Source organism: Battus philenor, unplaced genomic scaffold, assembly GCF_028537555.1.
Source record: "Battus philenor isolate CCGP_79_NKW_IND1 unplaced genomic scaffold, ilBatPhil1.0.hap1 SCAF_20, whole genome shotgun sequence".
In the NCBI taxonomy this organism is placed as follows: domain Eukaryota; kingdom Metazoa; phylum Arthropoda; class Insecta; order Lepidoptera; family Papilionidae; genus Battus; species Battus philenor.
The window spans coordinates 5,403,170-5,414,053 of NW_027181683.1; the positions used below are offsets into that span (position 1 = coordinate 5,403,170).

The 10,884-nt window shown below is 30.3% G+C and overlaps 2 protein-coding genes across 2 annotated transcripts in view; one reads left to right on the forward strand and one right to left on the reverse strand.

The window, feature by feature from the left end:
• LOC137922651 (lysosome membrane protein 2-like) overlaps positions 1 to 5,892 on the forward strand; it is a 38,099-nt gene extending 32,207 nt beyond the window's left edge. Inside the window, exons 9-12 of the mRNA XM_068765664.1 lie at positions 575 to 725; positions 1,445 to 1,595; positions 2,398 to 2,494; positions 3,054 to 5,892. Coding sequence (XP_068621765.1) covers positions 575 to 725; positions 1,445 to 1,595; positions 2,398 to 2,494; positions 3,054 to 3,269 — 615 coding nt within the window. The 3' untranslated portion in view covers positions 3,270 to 5,892. The remainder of the gene's footprint in view (positions 1 to 574; positions 726 to 1,444; positions 1,596 to 2,397; positions 2,495 to 3,053) is intronic.
• Positions 5,893 to 6,792: 900 nt separating this feature from the next.
• On the reverse strand, positions 6,793 to 10,428 carry RpS3A (ribosomal protein S3A). The gene is made up of 7 exons (XM_068765672.1): positions 10,316 to 10,428; positions 9,931 to 10,027; positions 9,547 to 9,632; positions 8,291 to 8,386; positions 7,689 to 7,836; positions 7,293 to 7,454; positions 6,793 to 6,962 (listed from the first exon to the last, which is right to left on the reverse strand). The coding sequence occupies exons 1-7, from the start codon at positions 10,375 to 10,377 to the stop codon at positions 6,819 to 6,821; spliced, it is 795 nt and encodes a 264-aa protein (XP_068621773.1). The 5' UTR covers positions 10,378 to 10,428; the 3' UTR covers positions 6,793 to 6,818.
• Positions 10,429 to 10,884: the final 456 nt, after the last annotated feature.

A 10,884-nucleotide genomic window follows, 5' to 3' on the forward strand; every position in this document is an offset into this window, starting at 1 on the left:
TGAAATGCACTTCCCAAATTCTAATTCGTAAGCGAAATCGTTTGCCCTTCGATTCTTACTGAGGTCGTCGTGAGATAATCGATTCCGTATTCTTCGTTTTGGGCAGCTAAATGAAGTTCCTTTTCTGTTCACCATACCGAGTGTTCAATCTATCGATGAGCCACCACATACATACATTAACACAGGAGCGGCAGCACCTCCAGAGTTTCATTCTTTTTAAAAAAAAATACGAAACTTGTGAAGCTCTGAATTAATAATAATAATAAGATAAACACGTATTACAACTTGAAGGAACCTTACATTAATTATGATATATTGATTCAAATTGATTGATTGATTGATTTTTCGATTACATGGAGTAGTATAATAGTAATACTTTAAGTATTAACTTAAGAATAAAGTAAACCACGATGCTGTTCGCTGAAAAAAAATATTTTACTGTTAATATGTTATTCTTCATTTAATTATTATTATAAATAGCAGGTGCAAAATCGTCGTCAATATCGGTCAAACGGACGTCCCATATCGGTAACCATTCACCCGGCGTTTTCTAACAGCTTATAATCACGTGCAGATATCGGACGGAATACAGTTGATGCGATACCGGATGCCGGCGGACGTGTTCGACGACCCGTCGCTCAACCCTGCCAACCAATGCTACTGCGAACTGGACACCGGCGTGTGCCCACCCCGCGGCGTTATCAACGTCACCGCCTGCGCCATGGGTAAGTGATAACACACTTATTTCACTCACTGTTAACCCCTATTGATATACAGGATGATTGATTTAAGGTGTAAACCCTTTAAAAGAGTGAACTATCTTAAGATTATGAAACTCAGCGTGATTTTTAGAAAGGCGAATTTAAAAGCTCATTTGGTTACCATATGGTAAACCCTACCCATAATTAATGATTTAAGAAATAATTAATAATGTAATAGAATAAGTTTTAGCAAAAAAATCATCTGAAAAATTCGAATATCTACAAATTTAAACTCATTTATTGTTTATCTGTCCATGCAGTTTTTGTACTGCCAGAATTTATCGGCCTGTCGCATTCTAATACAAAAAAATAAATAAAAGCAACATATTAAGATGATTGTAAATAAGTGTAAAAGCTTTGAAGGAGTGAGTGGACATATTCACTCCTTAAAAGTTTAATATACACATAAACATTCTCCCGCAACTATTTGTTAGTTTTAAATTTCGGAAGATTAGTACACTAACTATCGATGCATATATGCTATTACAAAATTAAAAGCTTTCTAACTTATAAACCCGTGGTAGACGATAACATTATCAACAACAAAGTCATAACTTTTTTTTTAAAGTAATACGTCGTCTTTTGTTCCTTATCGCCCAGCTCATTACCTTTTACTCGCCGCACTGGTGATGAGCCATAAATTGAAAGTCTGCAATTACCGATGCATTCTTTATGATTCACAGGTGCCCCAGCTCTCGTTTCGTTTCCGCACTTTTACCTTGGCGACCCAATTTTAAGGCAAAAAGTCATCGGCCTCAAACCTAATCCTGAACTCCACAGGTCTTATCTTGACATCCATCCGACTCTCGGCATTGCTCTTAGCGGGAAATCCAGGTTTGTGTTTAAAATTTAGACAAACTACTTTAATGGTGAATCATTCAGTGTAGTTATAAGTGTAAAACCTTTAAAAGGGGAAATATATAGCTTAATTGCTCTACATTAACGTATGGTACACCCTATATAAAATCAATGGTGTCAGAGATAATAAATAAAGCAAAGATAAGAAAGTAAGAAAAATTATTTTCCAAATTCGAGTTACTAAGTACTGTAATTAATTATTGTTTATTATCTGCCCCTACAAACATTTTACTGCCAGTAGTAATTCGCCTGTACTTTATAAAGTATGATTGGAAATTGTGTAAAACCTTTAAAACTTTTTGCTGACAAATGAGCAATGCATTCAAAACTTTATAGGTTTACTCCAATAACTTATCACCGTGTATATCTAATATACTTAATTAAAATTACTTTTAAAATCAATTTCCAAATTTTGCACATTTTTATTATATTTCCTCTATTAATAAACATAATAACTTACAAACAATAAGACACAAATACCTCCAAATATCATAAGTAGTGTTAAATCGATTAAATGACAACCGCCATTGTGATAAAGGCGATAATCATGTGTCAAAATTTATTAAAGATATATACAGTACTTATATACTTATTATATATACAGTATTTTAAATATTAACTTCAAAGAAACTGTTATAATATATATATTTTTTTAATAAACGATCTAAACATGCATGTGCATGCTAAATATATTTACGCACAAAACAAAAGGCATTTGAGTGGTTCCAATTTTCTTTTTAACAAATTTATTATTTCATAGTATTTTATTTATTTTCAGTCTTCAGTTAAATATTCAAGTTAGAAAGACAACCATGTTCTCATCGGTCAGTTATTTGGAAGAAGGCCTCGTCCTTCCAGTAGCGTGGATTGACATGGTGAGACTTATCATATAGAAATACTATTATTATTATATTAGTTTCGTCTAGTAGGTTTTTAAAAAAATATGATCACATGTTCAAACTAATTATGGTTTATTATAAGAATTAAGCCATTATTTTTAAATTTTAATTTATAATAGTCAACCGATGTTTTAACCTTGACACTAATTTAACTGTAAACAGACAAAAACAGTACATACTGTTAGTAATCTAAATATTTTCGAGACATTGATCAATCACTTAAAAATAACTTTAGAGCAATATTAAAATGCTACGTTATGTAATAAATGTTAGGTAAATAAATTTTGAGAGAATCTTTACTTGTACGAAATGTTATAGCAAGGAGCGCACCTAAAGATAAGTTAACAAACAAACTATAAATCAAAATAAACCGATCATGTTTTTTATAATTATGATCGAAGGTTATGTTATAATATGATCGGATAATTAAATATTGTATTCTTTACAAGTTGGGTTACAATCTTTAATTGAATAATCTTTAATGGAGGAAAAATTATGTTTCATAGTTTGTAATTTATTTTTTATTATTTTCCAGGGTGTAGAAGAATTGCCCGAAAGTCTAAAATCGCTCGTGTATCACGGCACTTTCTCAACAGCGGCGGCGCAGTTGGGATTGACTGTCATTTGTATTTTAGCTCTTATCACGTCTGGCATCTGTCTTTTCATCATGCTCGTACGAAGAAGAAGGAAGCCGTGTGCGACTATCAAGAAAATCACGAAAGAAGTCGAACTCAAGCCACAGTATTCCTAAGAATACAAACCTGTTTTTTTTTAAATAAGAAATTTTAAAATCCTGCCCTCTTTATATGCACAATTTGGGCACAAGGGTCAATTTTATTAAAACAATTAAAATGAAAACTTATTCAACTTAAGACTCAACAGCTTATTGTAACGACGCTCTCTAATTTGAGATCCGTTCTTCAGAATATGTGTATATTAAGTGTCTTAGTGGTAAATTGTTTAAATTTTATTAAATTTATCAATTCACAGATAATATACTGACAGCCTCTAAAAGACAGTACAGTACAAAACGCACAATCATCTGGAAATTAAATAAGCAAAAAATAGTAATGATATTTTTTGAATCTCTTTATTTCGTAAGGATATAAATGTATTTTACACAACTCCCACCTAAGCAAGAGTAAAAATTGTACATTTTTTATATTGTATATTTTTATTACAATATTCATAACAATCTCGAAATTTTTCTGTCGAAATATTGAATAGCCAAATTATTGTCTTTTATTATGTATTTTCCCTTAATAATATTTAGGAAATAGTTAACTACGGCGTGTAATATACAACGTAAATAAAAAAATTAGGTAGTAAATAATATAGGGCAATATTTTGTTTTAATGTTCGCGTGTTTATAAAGATATCGTAAATATATACTTACCGCAATCATTTCGCCATAGAATCTATGACAGATTATGATGGGGGAGGCCAAGATCCTTGATAATCAGAGCCATTTTCCAAAATTCAATAATTTTTGCGAGCCTCAATAAATATCTTTTTTTTAAGTCTTGCAAAAAAGGAATAAAAATTCACAGATATTATATTTTTTGAAAACAATAATAAAAGGTATAAAATAAAGATTAAATAATTTATTTTATTCAAACTGATTTCTATAATTTTTGTTGCATAATTATTAGTTGGCAGTAATTTAAATGACATTTTGATATACAAATGTAACAGTTATATTTTTTATATGTAGTAACACAAAAATGAAAAGCGTACTCGGGTACATTTATCGAGAACCAAAAATTATCCTTCAGCAGGTTGTTGCAATATGATACATGTAAAGTCTACCAAAACAGTTGAACCTATAGAAGGAATCAAACAGTAATTAATTCTTATGTAGTTTAATTTATTTGCCTTTTAACATCTATAATTGCAACATTTACTACATATAAATATATATGTGTTAAAAATGTAAATATTACTTATATTCCAAGAAGAAACCATTAAAGTAGAAAAAGACCACGGATTTTCATTTAACAATAATGGTATATTAAGAATCTCATAGAAACACTTAAAATACTTTTACTATTTATTTCCAAGAGACAACCTTAGGAAAATAAAACACCTTTCTATGTGTATATATATATATATATCTTCACACGTTTGCGATTGTTTTAAAATATTTCAGATATGCTTATTGATTATTTAGTTTTAAAAATATTGTTATAGTTTTACGTTTAAAAAATTACATAAACGAAGTTAAAATGTAAAATACATTTTTCTACTTAATGTAAACTTGGGAATTTGATAGTCATGCAAATCCACAACCAATGTCGGACCAGATTGTATAGAAAAATTTGAAACGAATATTAATATGAATACTATTTCAAATGTTAATATTTTTAAATTTTATGTAAGATGTTTGTACAAATAAACCGTTAGACCTATTTGCCTCTAAATTGTATAATCTTCCACCGGATTAACATCTACTTGAAGGCACAAGATAATCAAAAGATAACTATAATAACGTATTAGATATATAGCACAGGTATCCTTTTATTATATCTCTCTCTCACTATATATATATATATAACCATATACATTTCTTTAATAACATTTGGTCACCTGCTCACTAATTATCTCTGCACTACCTTAGCTTGACTAGTAGAAAAAGCCTAAAGTCATTAAGCCTGGCTTTACAAAATATTATAATAAGGTTGAATAAATAAATAATAGTAATGAGAATTATTTAAATTAAAATAGTTGAATTTAAGTTTTTAGTTATAACAATAATAAGTTATGGTACTTATTATAACAAATAATTGTTGGAATTCAAAAATTAAATAATGAAAGTCTCAAATAAAATCTATTTTTCATTAAACGTTTTTGTTGTAAGTTGAAATCTAAAAGGTACTTCTTTGTAATTCCGATGTACAGCTACAAACATTCGTGACAAGGTACGAGATACATCAGATCTACTGAAGGCTTAAATATACAATATTTTATTAGCTACCTTTTTTATAAAATATTAGCTGCGCCCCATCTCCGTTTCGCGAACTTTACGAAAGCTTTCTCAACCCCTTGCGAGTGGAATTTCGTAAACCTTAACTGACCTCTACTCAATGAAAGAAAAATTAGTAACGAATTTCAAGTTTGTAACTCTTAATGTAACTAGAAATATCGTGATTAATCAATACAAAGGTGGAAATCTCTTAATAGGTGGTATTATACCAGTGAGTTTTATTTATTTGTATGACTCCATATTAAAATTAATTATTCTTACTATCGGCCCCTACAGACTGCTTTGCCAGAAGTTATTGGCCTGTTGCGTTGAATTCCAGTAGAAAAAATTAATTAATTTAGCATATTTCAAAGTGGTCACTTAAAGAGGATGATTGGGAATAGGTGCAAACTTGAGAGCTTTTTGTTGAATTTATTACGTTGAATAAAAATGATATATTGAAAATACATTCACTCATTTATTTTTTACATCTATAACCAATCAGCTGTATAACCAGCTTACTGAATGGTCACTATATGAACTTAAAAGAATTTTCCTATACCAATCACCCTAAATGCTTTAACGATTATTTCGACATTTGTTACAAAATCCTTGAAGCTACCCAGCTTAGACAATAACTACTGCAATTGTTTGAGTGTTATTCATTTGTCGTCAAATGAGCTTGAAGCTATTATTTAAGCTTATCTAGAAGTAGCTTAAATGTACTAGTTTACTTGGTTTTCATTGCTTAATAACAAACCCATCTTGAACGATAGTTAAGAGAAAAGAAATTATTGTAATGAAACAATTTTAGCTTGCAATATTTTTCTTATAAACCCCTCATACATCATGTCAGCCGAAAGACGCCCACTGCAAGGCATAGAGGCCTTTCCTTAGATCACTATGAATACCGGTCTAACCTAGTGCGGGGTACATACACTTTAGAACCTTTCCAACCCAGTACTGAATTTATGTTTGAATATAATTTATACTAGCTGATCCCACAAACATTTTGCCATGTATGTTATTTCTAGGAAACATTAAAAAACAAGAAATATGGTTTTATCATAGAGGGATGAATATTTAGGGTTGTATGTATTTTTGTATGGTATATCATAAAATAAAAACAAAGAATTTTGTCTAAAAAATAAAAACAATGTGGTGGGTGGATGAAAAATAGATGTCCGATTCTCCACCCTGGCCGATATGCACGCTAAGATTCACGAAAATCAGTCGAGTTGTTTCGGTGGAGTTCAATCACGCATACCGTAACACGAGAATTGTATATAATAGATGAATAAAACAAGACAAATCCAGTTTTTTAAAAGTATATTAGATTTAAACACTCTCTTGCACAGGGGGTTCGTAGCCTTCAGGGCGCTCGGACTTGTCACCAGCTTCCCCGCGTTTGCCACCACCACCCTCACCATGCAGCTCCATCAGTTTGGAAATCTCAAAGCGAGGCCTCTTCAGCACTTTTACCTATAATAATAGTAAATTCTTAAGTAATTGCCCTACATTTTCATATATTTTAATCTAAACTGCAGATTGTCAGATATAAAATCAAAAGGGAACATGACATTTCATCATGTGAATAGTCATTGCGAGCTGAGTGTGTCATCATATTATCCCTTAATTACTAATTCTCAACTAATTGATATTTATGCACAAATCATAATTTTGTACCAAAATATAGATCCATTAAGGATTCTCATTCATAAAAATTACTTTTTAGATTTATAATTAAAGTTTATAAACATTCTCAAAATAAAAATAATAAGTCAGTTACAAAATAATTAAAATTTGTATTACCTTCCTGATACAAACATCTCGAAGAGGGTAAATGCTAAGGCAAGCCTTTTCAATATCCTTAGCAATGGAGTCTGGAATGAGCTTGTTGACCACCTCGCGGAGCTCAGAGTTGGTTACATCACGTGTTATAATCTCACACATCTTCTTTCTGATGGCTCGTACCTATAAATCCATTCTGTTTTTATTATGAAAGTTCATATTAATTATCTGTCTACACTACATAAAAACTTAACAATTAATGAAATTTATTTAGTTTTACACTTAATACAGAAAACAACATAATTTTACTATTTGAGCAATCAAACAAACCCTTTGCTTCAAAATAAATTTTCCTTTTTTCACATAATCACACCTTTGTGTAATACATTAAAACATTACAAATAAAACAATGCTTACTTGTGTGTGCTGGGCATAACAGGTTTTGCGCTGGCTAAGTGTATCCTTATTGGTGAATCCAATGCAGAACACACGCAGAAGATACCCATCAGTGGTCTTCACATCAATGTTGGCCTCAACAAGAGTTTGCCATTTCTTGACCATCCACCTGCAATGAAGTGTCTTTAATAACATACTAACTAAAAATGGTTATAAATTAATCCTCATTTTATCATAGCATAAAGCTCTACTAGTCATAATAATAATCTAAATTTATAATTTAATTACTAACTTTGTTTCACATTTTTATACATAATAAAAAAAATTTAAGCTATAGTATCAAAAAAGGAAGAGGAAACTAGAAAAGTACTAGATATAACCTTCCCACTGAACCTACTAATATCTAAATTTTATCAATCATAAAAGTTATGTAGCATTAGCATCAAAACCCTTATAAACTTTTAGAAAGGCATTCAGTAATGTTAAAGCACTTATTTATGCAGTTTGAAACGATATGAACACTAAAATCAGTACATTCATATAGCTGGACTGCAACAATTTACTCCACACTCCAAGTTTTAATTAAACATTATGTAAGTTTCAGTAGTAACAAAACCAGTTACCTGAGTTTATCAGTAGTAAGGTCCATGCCATGGAAGTTACAGAGCACATTGCGACCTTGCACATCCTCAGCAATGAGACGGAACTTGCGGAAAGACCTACAACAAACATTACCATTCATAAATAAAAGAAATATTCCTAAAGGGGCATATAACTCAGTTTACAATAAATTTATCTTAGACAACTGTATACTCAATTAGTTCTGAGCACTGTAGCCATTCTGGATTTAACAGCTTCAAACTCAAGACCAACACATTAAATAAAAAAAACTACATCAGATGCGACACCTGATGTATTATATTATATTTACTAACTGACACTCCATAGTCAGTTAGGTACTATATAGTTGCTATGAGTAAATCCAGTTCCAACACATTGTAAATCAAGTTAATTTCATTCTGTCAAAATGGATTTAAAATTGTAACTTTAAATAAGCATCCAATGTAAATATTGTAGCAACTACATGAAAAGCCTTGCAATGATATAAGAAGGCCAAATTTCATGTTGGTGCGATTATTATATGCAGTTTGAAACGATATGAAAGGCATAAAACACTTTCATATAGCTGGACTGCAACAGTAGCCATTATTAAATTCATATTAAATTTTTTTACTCTAATTTTTGGTTATTTCACCAATTATTTGTAATAATGACAATTATTCTTTAAGTCCATCTATTGTAAAATATATTAAGTATCTTAAAATGCTTTATACAAACAAGACGTAATTCATATCTTTTAAGAAAATATACATTTTTATTGTGTAAAGAGAATTGTGTGATTTATATAAAATACTTTTCATAGGAGTGTAAGCACATTGTCAACATTAGAAATAAAAAATGATGTTTTGCAAACATTCCTAGCAGTTAAATCTGTTTGAAAAATTACAGGGCATTTATACATAAGACACACCATTGGAAATAATACCAAACATTTTTATGGGTATTCCATTTAAATATCTTTAGAAGCAGTTTCATCTGATACAACGAAACAAATATTAATATGGATTAGTTTCGAAATATAATTTATTTACGAAAAATTAAATATATAATATCAAATATAAAACTTTCAGTAAATCATTAATATCAAAACATTATAATATTAAGAAATAAGGTTATTTTCGCAGACAATGCAAACAAATTTTAACTTTTCTCCTATATATTTATAGATAGAAGTTTATATATCCACAATTTAAGACAGTAAGCATCAATTGAATATAAATAGTTCATTAAATGCAAAAGCTAGACTACAATGATTTACCTTTCAGCATCAGTGTCAGCTTGCAGATCAGCTAGCGACACTTCAAACACACGCCCCTTCAAACCTTCAGATGCAATTTTGGTTCCCTGAAATGGTAATATTATATGTAATACACACATTAAGTAAACTTTATAAAACAAAGAGAGGTAAACTGTCAGTAGAAAATCAAAAGGGAACAAATGTTTTCATCAGTTCTGTGTCATTGCGAGCTAGGTGGATCATCATTTTGGGAAGAATTAAGAACGAGATATTAAGAAATCTACACTTACGCAAATTCAAACACCCACGTGTTCAATACAAAAGGTTTTTTTTAAAATAATTTATAGAGTGAAGTGCCGCATGCTTTAAATGCCGGCAGTCTCATGTTCACTCGTAACAAATTACCTGAGTACGGTTGACAAGAGTAGTTCCCACCAGCCTCTTGGTGAACATAGACGGTGCCTTAACATCGTACCACTCCTTACGGGTGAACGGATCGACTCTGAAAAAGATATTGTACAATGTCTTAACCTAAACACCAAGTCAAAAAGTGGACACGTATAGTAATTAATAATTGTAGAGAGGTAAAGCAAAAATCCTTTTTAATGAAGTATTAACGTAGGTAATTTATAGAAAGTTAAAACGTTAAGTATTGTTCGAGCTAAAAATTAACACGAGACAACTTTATCTTTTAACATCTCAGTAATCATATATGATTAAAGTAAATTTACAAATTTAAAACACTAAACACTACATTCTCTACACAAAAATATATATATTCCTAACTTACATCTTCTTTTTAACACCTTTTTTACCGCCTTTGGAAAGGCCTTTATTTTTACCAACCGCCATGTTCAGATACAAACTTCAGAAAGACAAATTATTGTTTATGGATGGATCACCTGTCAAACTTATGGTGGAGGGAGTGAACAGTAACAGACAACATATAACATTCATAGAACAGATTAAAAATTGAAGTTGTCAAAACATACACGACATAAAAATTGTCTATAGTAATATTACATAAATATCGGTAGTAAATTTTAAGGCATGGTTAAAAAATAATTAAACACAAATTATTTAACGGTCTAACACAATAACACATATCAATGTAGTTCGAATTTACATAAAGCAAATAAGCGCTAAATTTTAAGTGAATATTTATTTTATTTATGGTTTAATTTTTGCGATAAAGCAACTTCGCGATATAGATACGACCACATAAATACCTTATTTACGAAAACAACCAAATATCATTACATCTAATACTCGAAAAAATGTCATGTGAAATCGAATTATTTATGACCGAGAAGGTAGTTGCATCCTGTTATGCTCGACTTCTAGTTTTAGATTTCAACA

Excerpts from the sequence above, each read along its gene's own strand:
- RpS3A (XM_068765672.1), bottom strand. The coding sequence starts at position 10,377 with ATGGCGGTTGGTAAAAATAAAGGCCTTTCCAAAGGCGGTAAAAAAGGT. Across the intron at positions 7,837-8,290 it reads CTTACTACTGATAAACTCAG|GTGGATGGTCAAGAAATGGC; the intron begins GTAACTGGTTTT and ends ACTTCATTGCAG. Across the intron at positions 6,963-7,292 it reads GAGATGTTTGTATCAGGAAG|GTAAAAGTGCTGAAGAGGCC; the intron begins GTAATACAAATT and ends CTATTATTATAG.